We start from the raw sequence: 15,965 nt of genomic DNA on the forward strand, positions 1-15,965 counted from the left end.
AGGCTACTAAGAGCAAGGACCTTCATCGTAGTCGTTGGGCCTTCCTTCTTGGCTCTTAGGGTTGACTGACAAGGAATCGGAAGCCCTTGGGGGCCTCCTCCTGGAAGATCCAAGCAAACTTAGTCTGGCAAGTCAAGTGCGGGCTTCTCCAGACCCGCAAACAAGGCCCCTTCAGCAGGAAGGTGTGCTCTCACCCATATCTGGGGTGGGGGGATGTCTTTGCTGGTTCCCAGACCCGTGGACTCCCCTGGTATAAGTCAGGTGGGTCCACAAGGCATTCGGTCTGGCTACAAGATCGAGTTTCGCTCTTACCCTCTGGTAAGGTTCTTCCTTCCGACGTGCAATCCACTCACAGGCTTTTTTTGGGGCGGTGCAAGACCTTTTACTTTACAGCTGATGGTATTGGTTCCGACTTCAGAACATTTTCAGGGTTTTTACTCAAACCGGTTTACAGTCCCCAGGAAGGAAGGCAAGGTGCGTCCAATTTTGGACCTCATGGCACTGAACTGCTTTGTGCAAATGCAGAAGTTCAGAATGGAGTCCGTTCACAATGTGGTGGCTAGCCTGCATCAGGGGATTTTCTTGCCTCCATCGAAGTCAAGGACGCTTATCTTCACATTCTAATATGTGTCGGTCTCCAACACTTCCCCTGCTTTACTGTGGGAGAGGAGCATTATCAGTTTGTGACGTTACCTTTTGGTCTCGCCTCTGCTCCTCGGGTCTTCACGAAAGTGTTGGCCTCTGTGTCAGCATTATGCCAATGGGGGATCGTGGTACTGGGCTACTTGGACATTGTCCTTCTGCGAGCGGAGTCTCCTACTGCTCTGGTGGAAAACCTGGAAATCCCCATTTGAGCTTTAGGGAGTTTGGCTGAATTTTCAGAAGTCTGCTCTGGTTCCGTCCACAAGCTGGACTATTTGGGTCTGACTCTGGACTCTGCCTTAGCCAGAGTGCTCCTTGCTCTGGACAAACTACAGGCTGCAAATCGTCTCCTGCTGTCCAGCAGATGGTTGTTCCCCCAGACTTGCATGCGGGTGCTGGGCCTTATGGTCTCTACCTTCGAGGCGCTTCTGTTTGCACAGTTCTTTACAAGGTCCCTGCAGGGAGATTTTGGCCAAATGGGACAAGAATCTGCAGTCTCTGGACAATCTGACCCAGCTGAATCGGGGAAGGAAAGAGTCCCTAATATGATGGCTTTGTTCTTTGGTGCTTGGGCTGGGCAAATCCTTCCTCCCCTTGTATTGGACAGTGGTCACCAAGGATGCCAGCCTGTCTTGTTGGGGAGGCGTCCTCAGCAAATATTCTGCTCAGGTGATCTGGAGTCCAGACTATTGATCAACGTCTTGGTATCCTGAGCGATCAGCCATGGCCGTGGCTTATGCCAGTCACCAGGGGGGCACAAGAAGTGTCCTGGTGGCTCTGGAGGTAGCTGGCATTCTAAGGTGGGCAGAATGGTTAGTTCCAGCCCTCTCCGCCGTACACTTTCCCGGGATGGGAAACTGACAGGCAGACTACCTCAGTGGGCAGGCATTGGACCAAGAGGAGTGGTCCCTTCATCCGGAGGTGTTTCATCAGTTGTGGGGCATTCCCGAGGTGGATCTGTTGGCGGCTCGGTCATGGGATCCTCTAGCGGATGCCACAGATGCGCTGCCGGCCCCGTGGGGTCAGTATCGTCTGATTTCCGCCTTCCTTCTTAAGCTTCTGCCAAGACTTCTACGCAGGATCAAGGCAGAAGGGATTCTGGTCATCTTTATGGCCCCGGACTGGCCTTGCCGGCCTGGGTACACCAATCTGGTGCTTCTGGTCGCCGTCGTTTCTTGGAAGATTCCTCCCAGGGAGGATCTGTCCCATGGGCCAATCTTCCATACTGCTTTACAGTCGTGAGTCGATGTTTCCAACGCGATTTAAAAGCTAGGAAACCTACTTCTAGGAAGATCTACCGTCATACGTGGAAGACGTACATTGCATGGTGTCAGTCTCTTGGGGTTCATCCTCGCTCTTGTTTGGTGGCTCGGATCTTGACCTTCCTTCAATGGGGGGTTGAGCAGAAACTGCCCTTGAGTACTATCAAGGGTCAGCCTTAGTGGTCTTATTTCAACAGCCCTTGGCCACATACTCCCCTGGTGTGTACTTTTCTTTAGGGAGTTAGGCAATTGACACCACAGTGCGGTCTCTGTTGCTGCCTTGGGACCTCAATTTGGTACTCTGTCCTCCCAGAAGCCTCTTTTTGAGAATCTTGAGAAGATTCCTCGGCTTTCACTGTCCCAGAAAGTAGCCTTTTTGGTGGCTTTCACCTCTGTGCGCAGGATGTCGGTATTGGAGTTATCCTGTCATTCACCTTACTGGTTGTTTCCTCGCCCCTGTCCGTCGTCCCTTCCTCAGGTTGTCTCTGATTTTCATTTGCATTAAGACAATGTGTTGCCTTCCCTGTGTCCCAGGCCAACACATCCGAGGGAAATTGCTTTGCATGCCTTGGATGTGGATCGGGCAATTAGGGTGTACCTGGCAGTTAGAGTCTCTTAGGATGTCACACTCTCTACTTGTGCTCACGGATGGGCCTCATAAAAAGTTGTCCGTTTCCTCTGCGACCATTTCCAGATGGATCAGACAGACGGTGGTTTAGGTCTGTTCCATCCGGGGTCAGGTTCCTCCTTCCCCTGTCAAGGCACACTCCGTCATCAGGCGTCAGTGATGCAGGTTTGCAAGGCGGCCACCCGGTTGTCAGTGCACACTTTCACAGATCTATAAAGTAGATGTGTTGGCATCTGCGGATGCTTCCTTTGGCCTCAAGGTTTTTGCAGGCTGCTGTTTAGAAGACCTGATCCTCTTTGAGGGTGTGTTATCTTCATGTGAGCTCCAGTTTTGGTTGAGCTCCGGTTTACCTGGTTGGCTATAGTTAGCCTTGGGAATTTCTTTCACTGTTCCCACCCCTCGTTTAATATTGCTTTGGGACGTCCCAATGGTTAAGAAGAATCGGGAGCTGTGTCCATCAATGAACGAAAGAAAATGGGATTTTTGACTTACCGTATAATCCATTTCTCTGACGTTCATTGGACACAGCACCCACCCCTCTGTGGAGTTGTAATTCTGACACTGCTTGTAACAAAACTGAGTACCTAAAGCAGAGAGGGAGTATACCTCCTGGGACTGCCCCATAGGCGTAGCCAGATTATTTTTCTGCCTAGTGTCCTACTCCTGTAGGGGGCTGTATAACCCAATGGTTAAGAAGCTCAGGAGCTGTGTCCGATGAACATCCAGAGAGATAGATTTTACGGTAAGTCAAAAATCCCATTTTTTTACTTTCTGCTATAAAACCTATCTAATAAATGTAAAGAAAATCGAATTCATAAATTTAGGCAAAAATATATATTCTGCTATATATGTTTGGTAAAAAAATCCCCATAAGTGTATATTGATTGGCTTGTGCAAATGTTATCGCGTCTACAAACCATGGGATATTTTTATGGAATTGTATTATTTTTTTTTTTACTAGTAATGGCGACGATCAGCAATTTTTAGCGGGACTGTGACATTGCGGTGAACAAATCGGACACCTAACTGACACTTTCAACACTTTTTGGGGACCAGTGACACCAGTACAGTGATCAGTGCTAAAAAATATACACTGTCGCTGTACTAATGACACTGGCAGGGAAGGGGTTAACATCAGGGGCAATCAAAGGGTTAAGTGTGTCCCTAGGTGGTGCTTACTGTGTGTAAGGGAGGGCTGGGCGGTCTGGATTGGATCTGTCTGGATTAAGAGATCAGTGTTCCTGCTTAGCAGACACACAAGATCTCCGTCTTCCTACCTGTCAGAACGGCGATCTGCCTTGTTTACATAGGCAGACCGATGTCTTGTCTCTCCGGGGGAACGATCCCGGGTGGCCAGCAGACATCAGGTCCGCTGGACCCGCTGATTGGCATCCCCTGTGTCCAGTGGCTATTGCACGAAATGACATACGGGTACGTGATTTCATGCAATAGAGCCGACCTGCTGCTGTAAACATGGTAGGCGGTCGGCAAGTGGTTAAAGCATTGCCTATGGAAAATATATACTGTATTTAAGTTTGCCACCATTTCACGGGCGCACTTAAATTTAAGGCTTGACATGTTGTATATTTACTCTGCGCAACCTCATATTTTATATTTTTTTTAAAAATGGCTAATTTACTGCTTTCGTGTGCCCTAAAATTAACGTTATGGCACTTTTCCACTGCAAGTACCGGCTGGTACCGGCTCGGCTCTACTCGGCCCTGCTTGGCCCGGTTTGCTTTTCCACTGCACGGTTCGGTACGGTATAGGTTTGCTTTTCCACTAAAGTAGTACTAAAGTTAAGTGGGTGGGATAACAACGGGGTGGGTGTGATTCTCTGGGTGTGATTCTCTGACCAATCAGTGGCTAGTAGTGAATGCATGCAAAGGATTGTGGGATATGGTACCAGTTTGGTACCTGTTGGAACCACAATCGAGTAGGTACTGTTTTTTCAGAGCCGTACCGTTCGGTTCCATGCAGTGGAAAAGCAAACCTATACCGTACTGTACCGAACCGTTCCCACCCTATACCATGCGGTACCAGCAGTGGAAAAGGACAAAAGCTTGCCGAACCGGTACGGTTCCATGCAGTGGAAAAGCGCCATTAGTGTATTTTTTTACTAAAACTTTTTTTGTTTCATAGACCTTTTGCAGTAAAATCGTGTGACAAAAAAATTTGAACTACGGCTATTTTATTCTTTAGGGTGTTTTCTTTCAGAAAATATATAATGTTTTGGGAGTTTTATACAATCTTAACCACCTCCAGTACCAAACACTTTCCCCCTTACCTGCCCAGGCCAGTTTTCAGCTTTTAGCGCTGTTGCATTTTGAATGACAATTGCGCGGTCATGCAACACTGTACCTAAACCAAATTTGTCTTTTTTTTTTTCTTTTCCCCACAAATAGCTTTTTGGTGGTATTTGATCACCGTAATGTTTTTTCTATTTACTACACAAATAAAAAAAAAAAGCCCAAAAAGTTTAAAAAAAAAAACCAAAAAAAAACTTTTTGTTAGGAAATTTTGTAAATACGTTTTTTTTTCCTGCACTGATGGGGTGGCACTAATGTGCAGCACTGATAGGCGGCACTGGTGGACAATAATGGGCACTGGTGGGTGGCATTGATGGCAATAATGGGCACTGGTGGGCAGCACTGATAGATGGCAATGGTGGGCAGCACTGATGGGGAGGGCACCACTGGCAGGCTCCCTGAGCCCTGATTGCCATCCCTGATGGCCATGGGTGGGGCATCCCTGTTGGCCATGGGTGGGGCATCCCTGTTGGCCATGGGTGGGGCATCCCTGTTGGCCATGGGTGGGGCATCCCTGTTGGCCATGGGTGGGGCATCCCTGTTGGCCATGGGTGGGGCATCCCTGGTGGCTCTAGTGGCACCCCCCAAGGGTCTTCACTGGTAATCAATGATCTGATTACCAGCACAGACCCCCCCCCCCCCCCTCCCGGGTCAGGAGAGCCTCTGATCGGCTCTCCTGTACTTGTGCCTGTCAGGCACGAACTGAGGAAAGCCGATCAACGGCTACTTACTATGTGACCAGCTGTGATTGGACACAGCTGGTCACATGGTAAAGGGCCTATGTCAGTAGGCTCTTTACTGAGATCGGAGATGCGATGTGTCAGAGTGACACCGATCGCCGCTCTGCGTGCCCCCCTGGGGGCACACAGAGTGCATTATCCTGCGCGCCGTCATATGATGGCCAGTCAGGATAATGCAACCACCTTCCCTCCGTCAATTACCTATAGGGCGGGCGGGAAGTGGTTAAGGGCTAAAATGTTTTTTTGCTTAAACTTGTGCAAAAACGGCTCTAGCAGCGATAGGCTTAGAGTTGTGAATCCAGCAACTAACTTGCAGCTCTGCAGTTGTATTTAGAGATGAGCAGTGGCAGCCAAATCCCATTCATTGCACAATGTCAGGTGAGCTCCCTATAGAGATCACTCAGCTGACTGCTGACCTGTACATTGGGGTCACCCATCTGATCAACAGGTGGACGGTGCTGATTTCCTGCAGGCTTTTGTGTCCATAAATGTGTCATGATTGTTCTGGGATGGAGTTGGAATTTTTAGGTTTGTTCCTTAATTACTTCTGGACTGGAAGATTTTCCCCCTTAATGACCAGGCTATTTTTTGCGATTTGGCTCTGCATTATTTAAATTTTTTTTTTCATCATTTTAGGCCAGTATGTATTCTACATATTGTTGGTAAAACATCCCAATAAGCATATTTTGATTGCTTTGTGCAAAAGTTATCGCGTCTACAAACTAGGGGAAAGATTTGCAATTATTTTTTTTTTTTTTTTTACTAGTAATGGCGGTGATCAGCGATTTTTAGTGGGACTGCAGCATTGCGGCGGACAGATCGGACCCCTAACTGACATTTTTGACACCTTTGGGGGGACCAGTGACATTACTACAGTAATCAGTGCTAAAATATGCACTGTTATTGTACTAATGACACTGGCAGGATAGGGGCTAACACCAGGGGCGATCAAAGGGGTAAGTGTGTCCCTAGGGGGTGTTTTCTAACACTGTGGGGGGGAATGGACTCACTAGATGAACACAGAGATTCGTGCTCCTAGATAGCAGGCACACAGGATCCCTGTGTTCATCTCTGGCAGAACGGCGGCCTGCCTTGTTTACATAGGCAGACTGCCGTTTTGTCTCTACGGGGAGCGATCGCGGGTGGCTGGCAGACATCGCATCCACTGGACCTGCTGATTGGATTCCCCCTCTGGCCAATCAGCGTGCGCCCAAACTGGCTATTGCGTGAAATGACATACAGGTACGTCGTTTTGCGAAACAGAGCCAACCAGCCGCAGCACATATACTGAAGGAGGTCGGCTCTCTTGGTCAGGTCGGTGCATGTGGTTAAAGAAGGCCTTGGAATAGATACCAAACCTGCCCATCTTGACGCTATTTATTGTACTCCTGAGCTCCCTGGAGGAGCGGGACAGCCTGGGAACTGAAGCAGCTGAGGGGGCGGCATCTTCTCAGTAAATGTGATCACATTTACTGAGAACTATTGCAGCCCTGAGCTTGTTTTAACCCACTTGAAGCCTCAACTGTTTAGTAGCCACTTAGAGCAGTGGTTCCCAACTCCGGTCCTCGGGACCCACTAACAGGCCAGATTTTAAGTATTACCTTGGGGAGATGCAGACTAGCATACTGCAATCACTGAGCAGCAAATGAGATCACCTGTCATGTTATTTAGTTATCTTGCAAACCTGGCCTGTTGGTGGGTCCTGAGGACCGGAGTTGAGAACCACTGACTTAGAGCGCCCTATGGCAGGTATACTGCTACAGGGCAGCCTTCCTGGGCAGAATCGCTTCCGCCAAGAGGGCACGCCAGTTCTGTTGTGATTAGTCACAGCAGAAGCTGATTTGCGAGTACCGGCCAATGGATGACTGCCGACACCTGCTGATCATCTGGCAGAGACACAAAACGGAGATCTGCCTATGTAAACAAGGCAGAGCTCTGTCCTGACAGCTGGATTTCTCTTACATTGATTGCCCTAGACCAGGGGTCTTCAAACTATGGCCCTCCAGTTGTTCAGAAACTACAATTCCCATCATGCCTAGTCATGTCTGGGCATGTTACAGTTTTACACAGCCTCATGGGATGTGTAGTCCTGCAACAGTTGGAGGGCCGTAGTTTGAGGATCCCTGCCCTAGATGTTTAACCCCTTCCCAGCCATTGTCCATAATACAGTGACAGTGCATATTGTTAGCGCTGATCACTGTGAGATTGTCATTGGTTTCCACAAAGTGTCAGTGTCCGATTGGCATCGTGCATTATCGCAGTCCTGCTATTAGTTGCTGATCGCCGCCATTACTAGTTTAAAAAAAAAAAATAGAATTCCTGTTCTAGATGTGCCACCATTGGATGTTCTATGGGGGCACTCATGCGGGCTCAGTCCTGGGCTGCCCTGTCTGCTTGTATAGTCAGCACGGCTCGGCTCCACCCCCCTCGTCACAGAATTTGGTTGAAAGCAGCTGAAGCCAATCAAGCTTCCCTGTGCGGAGGCAAAGAGTCGCTGTTCGTTGGATGGGGATCAGATCTAAATATTGGGGGGGGGGGGGGGGGTTCGGCAGCTGCATAAAGTTTTTTTTTTTTTTTTTTTTAATTTTGTATAGAATTATACTTTGTCAAAGGCTCTCTGCTCTGCTCCGTTATTTACTGGAGTGCCGGGCTGTGGAGGGGGCGGGAGCAACCGGCTCAGGCTTTCAGTGGCTTGCTGAAAGGAAGAGGCATATGGGGCGGATCCTGACTCCATTGGCGCGATCTTGCCCCTGCCTGGACGGGCTCTGTGACGTCAGCGGACTTCAGCCCACGGTCTGCTGAAAACTGCTCACAAGAGTGCAAAATGAACTGCACTCCTGTGATCCACAGGAAAAGTACAGCCAAACGAGCTTTCCCCGTAATGCAGAAAATGCATTAAGGTAAAAAAGAAAACCGGCCTTTAGGACCACTTAAAGGTTAAAAAAAAAAAAAAAAAAAAGTCTAGGCTTTAGAACCACTTCGATGTACTTTTAGGCTGGATCTCCTCCCTCTTATTTTTATTATATTAAAAAAAAAAAATATATATAAAATTGTAGTTTTTCGGGAGTCAAGCTTTAAAGCGGAGTTCCGGGCACAAAAACGATTTTTTTTTTTTTTTGTGCCCCTCCGCTAGGTAGACCTGACCTGAAAAGGAATTGGATAGTTATTTTTATTTTTTTTGTTTACTCACCTTTTTATTGAAGATCGTAAATACTCACCTCTGACTGCTTCCTCCCTCGGAGCCGTGGCTCACCCCGTCACTTCCTGTGCTGCGATGATTCCTGGGAGCTAAACGTCATCGCTCCCAGGAATCAATGCGACGGCACCGGCCCCGCTCCTCACTTCCGGGCGACGCCGCATTCCCCTGCTAAACAGCTTCTGGGCATGCCCAGAAGCTGTTTAGGAATGCGGCGCCGCGCCGGAAGTGACGAGAGGGGCTGGTGCGGCGCATTCTGGGAGAAGAAGACGCGGAAGAAGACGCAGAAGAGGACCGCGCCGGCTTCAGCTGCCCACAAGAGAGATGGAAACGCTGTGGAAGAAATTTTCTAAGTAAGTATTTCTTCTAAAAAATAAGTGCGAACCGGGACAGATCAGAGGCTAGCCATTGTGGAATGTACTAGCCCTGACTGTCCTGGGGGGTATGTTCATTAAAAAATGACATCTGTGCCCGGAACTCCGCTTTAACCACTTCCCACCCTCTGTATGTACCCGTACGTCCTCGGGTGTCAGTGGGTATACCGGGATGGTGGTTGCACCTACAGGCATCATCCCAGTACCGTTCTTTTCGGCCGGCGATTCTCTTTCCGGCAGAAGTGATCTGAGTGGCTTATTAGCCACTTGATAACTTCTGCGGGTGGCGGGATCAATGCTGTGGGCTCTCCAGTCCTATTGCTGTGCCTGGGAGCGATGTGGTGATGGCTGCCCTGTACAGAGAGAGAGGAACTGACGCCGTTCTCCTCTCTGTAACCCTGAAAACAAGGCGCAACGAGTAGTTCTGTCATTTCCGGTTCCGCCCCTTTGTCTACTTGGCCACCAGCGGCCAGAGAAGCAGCCAATCAGACTGATCTCTGTCTGACTGGCTGCATGGGAGGCCAGATGAGAGATTTGGGGGTCTAATAGACTCCAGATCTCTCCATGAAGAGGACCTGTCACCTATGCTGTCACAAGGGATGTTGTTCATCCCTTGTGATAGCAATAGTTAGTACAAAAATAGTGTTTAAAAAAAGAAAATAAAAAAAAAATTGTATAAATAGAAAAAAAAAAATTCAAAGTGTCTCCGTCCCACTGTGCTAACGTGTAAATGCGAACACATACGTTACTCCCGCACGCATAAGTAAACTCTGATCGCACCACACATCTGAGGTATTGTTGCAAATGTCAGAGCGAGAGCAATAATTCTAACATCAGACCTCCTGTGCAACTCTAATCGCCTATGGAGAATTTTAAGCAGTTTGCCACCATTCCACGGGCAGACGCAATTTTAAAGCGTGACATGTTTTTTTTAGTTCATGAAAGTGTTCCCCCCCCCCCCCCCCTAAGAAATTGCGTTGCAAATATCGTGTGACAAAAAAAAATTGCAGCTCCCGCCATTTTATTCTCTAGGGTCTTTGCTAAAAAAAAAATATACATAGATCGATGGACTTTCCCCGATGTATCAGAATCGGCTTTTTATATACCAATATTACCGATATTTTAAGGGAAAGTGCTGTACCGGAGTGATTCCTGCCGCTAGAGGCATCACCCCGGTACCGGCTGTCATTCCAAGGAGCGGCAGGGGACGTCCCGCCGCCTTCCGCAGCTCGCCCGGGTCTCTCATCCCACCGGGAGACCCGGGATTCCTACCTCCAATGCACCGATCTGATATTCGGATCGGATATCGGCGCCGATATGGCCATTTTAGATGGATCGGGGGATCGGTAACATTGACCGATCCACTGGCCGATCCGGTTTTTGCTTAGTAATGGCTCAGCCATCCCTTACTAGGTGCAGTAGTAGTATGGGATGGGAGCCGCTACTCCCTGTATAGGTCCGGCTCACAGGCGGAGTGATATCAGATGCACTCCGCCTGTGAATGGAGGAGCCGTACACATGAAGCATCGGCTTTGCTCTGTACTGCAGCCGCTTGGTTTGTGTGTAGCTCTGGATTGGTTCGGCGATTTCACAACGCCAGATATCGGTATCAGGTCCAAAAAAGTCGGATCGGTGCATTCCTAGTCTCCATTCCTTTGAATTTGGCGCTGCCGTGTACCCGGAAGTGATGTCATGGCGGCGCTGAATTAAAAAAACTTGCAGCATTTGAAACAGCCAAACTTGGCGTTTTGAATGCTTAAGTGCAGAGGAGGGGTTTGGGGTCTTTTAGACCCCCCAGATCCCCCCACCACAGTACCTGTAGACATTAAAAAAAAAAAAAAAAAAAATTTTAATGTCCGAAAATATCGGCCGATACCCGATGACCAAAATATCGTTATCGGCGGTAAAAATACCATATCGGTCGATTACTTATATATAATAGTTTGGTTGTGTGTGTATATGTATATATATATATATATATATATATATATTATAGTTTGGGGGTTCTAAGTAATTTTCTAGCAAAAAAAGGGTTGTTTTTTACTTGTAGGAGTGAAGTGTCAGAGATGGCCCGGGTGAGAAGTGGTTAAAGTGAATCTGGGTGAGCTTAGTATAAGTTTTGAAGTGATGTGCCTGGGAACTGTATTGGAGAGAACTGTCCAGTGTTCATTTTGATGTTTATTTCTGATTTAGTCATAGACGTTTGGCTAAAATGCCCTTTTAGTTTTAGTTCTATTTTAGCCATTTTAATTGTTTTTAGTCATATTTTTACCACTTCCCGCAAAATGATGTAACCGTATGACATTTTGAGGAAGTTTTTGTACCTGAGTGATGCCTGCAGCTAGAGGCGTCACCCCGGTACTGTATTCTAGAGTGGACGGTCACCCTTAATGTGATGACAACCGATGCGGCTAATCAGCTCGCCTGTTATCACAAGCAGCATGAGGGAATGTTTTCTCCCACCGCCACTCCGCCCTAGTCTCCCATCCCACTGGGAGAACTGAGCAACCAGCCGGAGTCCCGAACAAAGTCAGCTTCGATCTGGTCTCTGATGTAAAAACCCGGCAGCAACGTCGCTTCCAGTTTCCTTAGCAGCCAACAGTTCTGATTTTAAAAAATTCAAAGTATGCAAAAGGGAAGATCTTGGAGTTTTGATTTCTTTAAAGTGCAGAGGAGGGATTTGAGGTCCCCCGATCCCTCCATAAAGAGTACCTGTCACTGTCTATTAATGTCACAAGGGATGTTTATATTTCTTGTGACAGCAATAAAAGTGATCAGAATTTTTTGTTTTTTTAAGGAACAGTGAAAAATAAAATAAGAAACATTTTTTTTTTTTAAGCACCCCCCATCCCCACGTGCTCAAAGAAAATACACACTAAGCCCCGGTTCACACTAAGGCGACCTGTGAGGCGACCTGGTCGCCTCACAGGTCGCCGTAGGTCGCCTTCCATAGAGAAGCTGCGGACCCGTTCTAATAGGAGCAACACAAGTCGCTCCGACTTAGAAAAAGGGTCCGGAGCTTCTTTGGGGCGACCTGGAGGCAACCGCCATAGACTTCAATGTTATGAAGTCCGTGGCGGCCCCTCCGAGGTCGCGGCGCGCTGCTCGCACCGCGACCTCGGAGGTCGCCACCCGAAGTCGGATCGCTTGCATGTGAACGGGGGCTAATACCTCCCGTAAGTATAAACCAGTGTTTAAATCACACGTGAGGTATCATTGGAGCGAGAGTAATAATTCTAGCCCTAGACCTCCTCTGTAATTCTATCTGGTAATCGTTAAGATTTTTTTTTTTTAAGCGTCACCTATGGAGATTTTTAAGTAGTTTGTCGCCATTCTGCAAGCGTGCGCAATTTTAAAGCGTGACATTTTAGGTATCTATTTACTCAGTGTAACAACATCTTTCACATTATACATAAAAGTTGGGTTACTTTAAAGCGGAGTTCCGGCCTCAAAATCGATAAATCTGAGCTGAGGGCAACCTAAAAAAATAGATGCTGGCGATTTTTTTTTTTTTTTTTTTTGTTTAATTACCTTATTATAGAAGAAAATATACTCGCCTTCCTTCCACTTCCTCCCTCTGCGGCCGCGGCCCGCGCCGTCACTTGCGGTTTGCGATGATTCCTGGGAGCTGAACGTCATCGCTCCCAGGAATCAATGCGCCTGCACCGGCCCCGCTCATCACTTCCGATGCAGGTGCGGCATTCCCTGCTAAACAGCTTCTGTGCATGCCCAGAAGCTGTGCAGGGATGCCGCGCCTGCACCAGAAGTGACGAGTTCCTTCCTTGGGACGGTCGGAACCCCGGGTTACCCTCCTTCTCGTCAGGCATCCCCTTCATCTATCGCCCCCATCCTACTCCCCCTCTAACTTATGCTGGGGCTGTATGGTGGGGTCTGGTCCACCTCCTGGTGTGGTGGCAGGGTGCTATGCTGGTGATTGGGGCAGGGGGGGGAGTGCGCCACTGGCGACCGGACTATCGGAGTGCGTCTGATTGCTTGAATTTTTTAATGAAAACCACAGGCAGTAATTGTGATGCATTGCAGAATCGAATCGTTGACAGGGTAATTGAATCCCAGTGAAGATGCGCACTTACTCTATCTATATATATATATATTATCTATCTATATATATATATATATATATATATATATATATATATATATAATTATAGTGTGTGTGTGAGATCCAGTGTATAGCTGCAGACCTGTAGCAGTAAATCTGCTATGGTGGGCAGCAGTGGTTAGAAAAAAAAAAACTGCAAATCTATTGGCTGTAATGTCATTGCACGTTACCTGAATAAATTACCAACAAATATTTTTTTTTCTTTTAGCAGCTTAGTACTTACCGTAGTAGATGCCCCTAACTTATTCTTATGTTGTAGTGCAATGCATGTATTATAGGCTGGCGGTGGGATTGTGGTGCCGATTTAGAAAAGGCCAGCAGAGGGGGCCAAAGAGCTAAAGAGTGTAATGTGTACCTGCACCTGTTCTATGAGATAAAGAACCCTGTGGTGTTTTTTGTTTTATATCTGAAGTTTTTGACCCCATGTGTGCATACAGGCAAGAATGGAAATATGTAAATTTAGGGCGGTACTTTATACTTAACTGTCTGCTTATCTACCCTTCCAGTTAGTACAGGTTGTCCCAGTAAGATTTCCTAGGGTATTTTCTAAATTTCTCAACAATCCTCCTTTTTTTTTTTTTTTTTTTTTCTTCATACAGAGGTGGACGACTTTGAGCCTGAAGATCCCGCTCGAAAGGCTCCTCCTGCAGTGACATCAACAGACCGCTGGGAGGGAGAAGATGAAGAGGAGGAAGTCAAGGTTATTACATTGTTTCAAACAAACATTAAAGTGATTGTGAAGTCAGGAAGGTGCATTCTATGCATAAAGATAAAAATCTTTCTGTGTGTAGCAGCCCCCCCCCCCCCCATACTTATCTGAGCCCATCTAAGTCCAGCTTTGTTGCAGGAGTGTCTTGGCTGTCCGAGACTCCCCTCCTTTTTTGGCTAAGACAGCAGTGCAGTGCCATTGGCTCCCACTGCTGTCAATCAAAGTCAGTCAGCCAATGAGAGAAAGGGGGCTTGGTTAGGCCACAGCTCTGTGTTGAATGGGTACGCAGCCTTGGCTCGGGTGCCCCCATAGAAAGCAGCTTGCTGTGGGGGGGGGGGGCACTCAGCAGAAAAGAGGGGCCAGAAGCACAGAAGAGGACCCGGGCTGCTCTGTTCAAACCAACTGCACAGAGGAGGGAAGTATAACATGTTTATATAACTAAAAAGAGAGACTTTAAGCCCTCAGTTCACACTGGATGTGGTTGCAGATTCCGTCCTGCATCAAAATCGCAGCCCATTTCATGCGAACCGATTGCGGGGTGTATATTAAGTTAACTACACCCGAAATGAGTTTGGAAAACGCAGTACGATTTGCAGAACACCCATGCGATCCGATTCTGGTGCGGACAAAAAAAAAAAAAAAAGGATCCTGCACGAGTTTGGTGCAAATGCACTGTGGAGCCATACAAATCCATGGCTCAAATCTCACCCCAGACACACCGCATGTAATTTGCACAGGAATGTGCTGCGATTCCTGTGCAAATTACATGCAGTGTCTCACACCGCATTAGTGTGAGCCCCGGCTTAGTGTTCTTTATTTTATGTTCCTTTAGCACCTGTTTACACTGATTGTGGCGCTTAAATCACGGGCCTTCGCTTGAAATCGCATGATTTCAAAGCCGCAGGTAATTCGAACTTGGCTAACATCTGTGTGACTTCATTCACGGATGTCTATACAACTCACAACTGAAATCACCAAAAATAGTGCAGAAACTACTTTTTTTTTTTTTTTTTTTTCAAAGTCGGCAGCTTGAACAGTTCTATTGCTGACAATAGGGTGCGACTTGTCATGCAATTTGGACCTGTCAAATCGCATGACAAGTCACGTGAACTGGGGGTATGTTCACACTACATGCGGTGGGCGGCTATTCTAGAGCAATCACCCCGCATGGATGGGGCAAAGTGCCTTGTCTCCCTATCTGCCCAGTTCACACCACTACATTGTGAGCAGAGCACTAATAAAAAAGTACTGCATGCATAACTTTTTTTTTTTTTTTGCAGTGCAAGGCAGCCCACTGCCTCGTACCGTGCGGCTGGCGATTGAACTTTGAGATGTTGGTGTGATATCTCAAAGTTCATTGAGCTCACCACATCACTGCTCTGATCTCAGCACCACACAGCAGTCGCTGCGTGCAATGCATGCAGCTGGTGTGGACAATCCCTTAGTAATTGTAACCCACATACCTAATTACTAAATATCATCTACAGGGTTTGTACGGTCATGAAAAACCTGGAAAAGTTGTGGGATTTTAAAATGGCACTTTCCAGGCCTGGAAAAGTGTTGGAAAATTAACTTAACCCAAAAGATTTGGAAAAGTCATGGAAATTATTTGTTGCATATGCAGAAAAGAGAGAAAGGCACCACTCAGTGGAGCATGTAAATAATTTTATTGACACCTATTATAATTAAGAAATTACATGGAGGTGTAAGCATCTATCATAGCTCGGCGTCCTTCCAGATCCGCGGTGTTTCCGTCCCAGGCTGGCCGGGAGAGGAGAGAACCAATCGGGATATATATAGATAGAGATATATATATATATATATATAGATATAGATATATATAGATAGATAGATAGAGACAGATTATATATATATATATATATATACTTTCTGCTATAAAACAAATCCAATAGTAAAATGGAAAAGGCCGCTGCGCAAATACAGTGGGACATAAAATATCGCAACGACCGCCATTTTGTTCTCTA

At 47.1% G+C, this 15,965-nt stretch overlaps 1 protein-coding gene across 1 annotated transcript in view; it reads left to right on the forward strand.

Moving 5' to 3' along the window:
- Window positions 1-15,965, forward strand: part of EIF3J (eukaryotic translation initiation factor 3 subunit J) — a 49,481-nt gene that overhangs the window by 9,875 nt on the left and 23,641 nt on the right. The window contains exon 2 of the mRNA XM_082253185.1: window positions 13,871-13,971. Within this exon, the coding sequence (XP_082109311.1) occupies window positions 13,871-13,971 (101 nt within the window). The remainder of the gene's footprint in view (window positions 1-13,870; window positions 13,972-15,965) is intronic.

Source organism: Pelophylax lessonae, assembly GCF_965119305.1.
Source record: "Pelophylax lessonae genome assembly, chromosome: 4".
Lineage (NCBI taxonomy): Eukaryota > Metazoa > Chordata > Amphibia > Anura > Ranidae > Pelophylax > Pelophylax lessonae.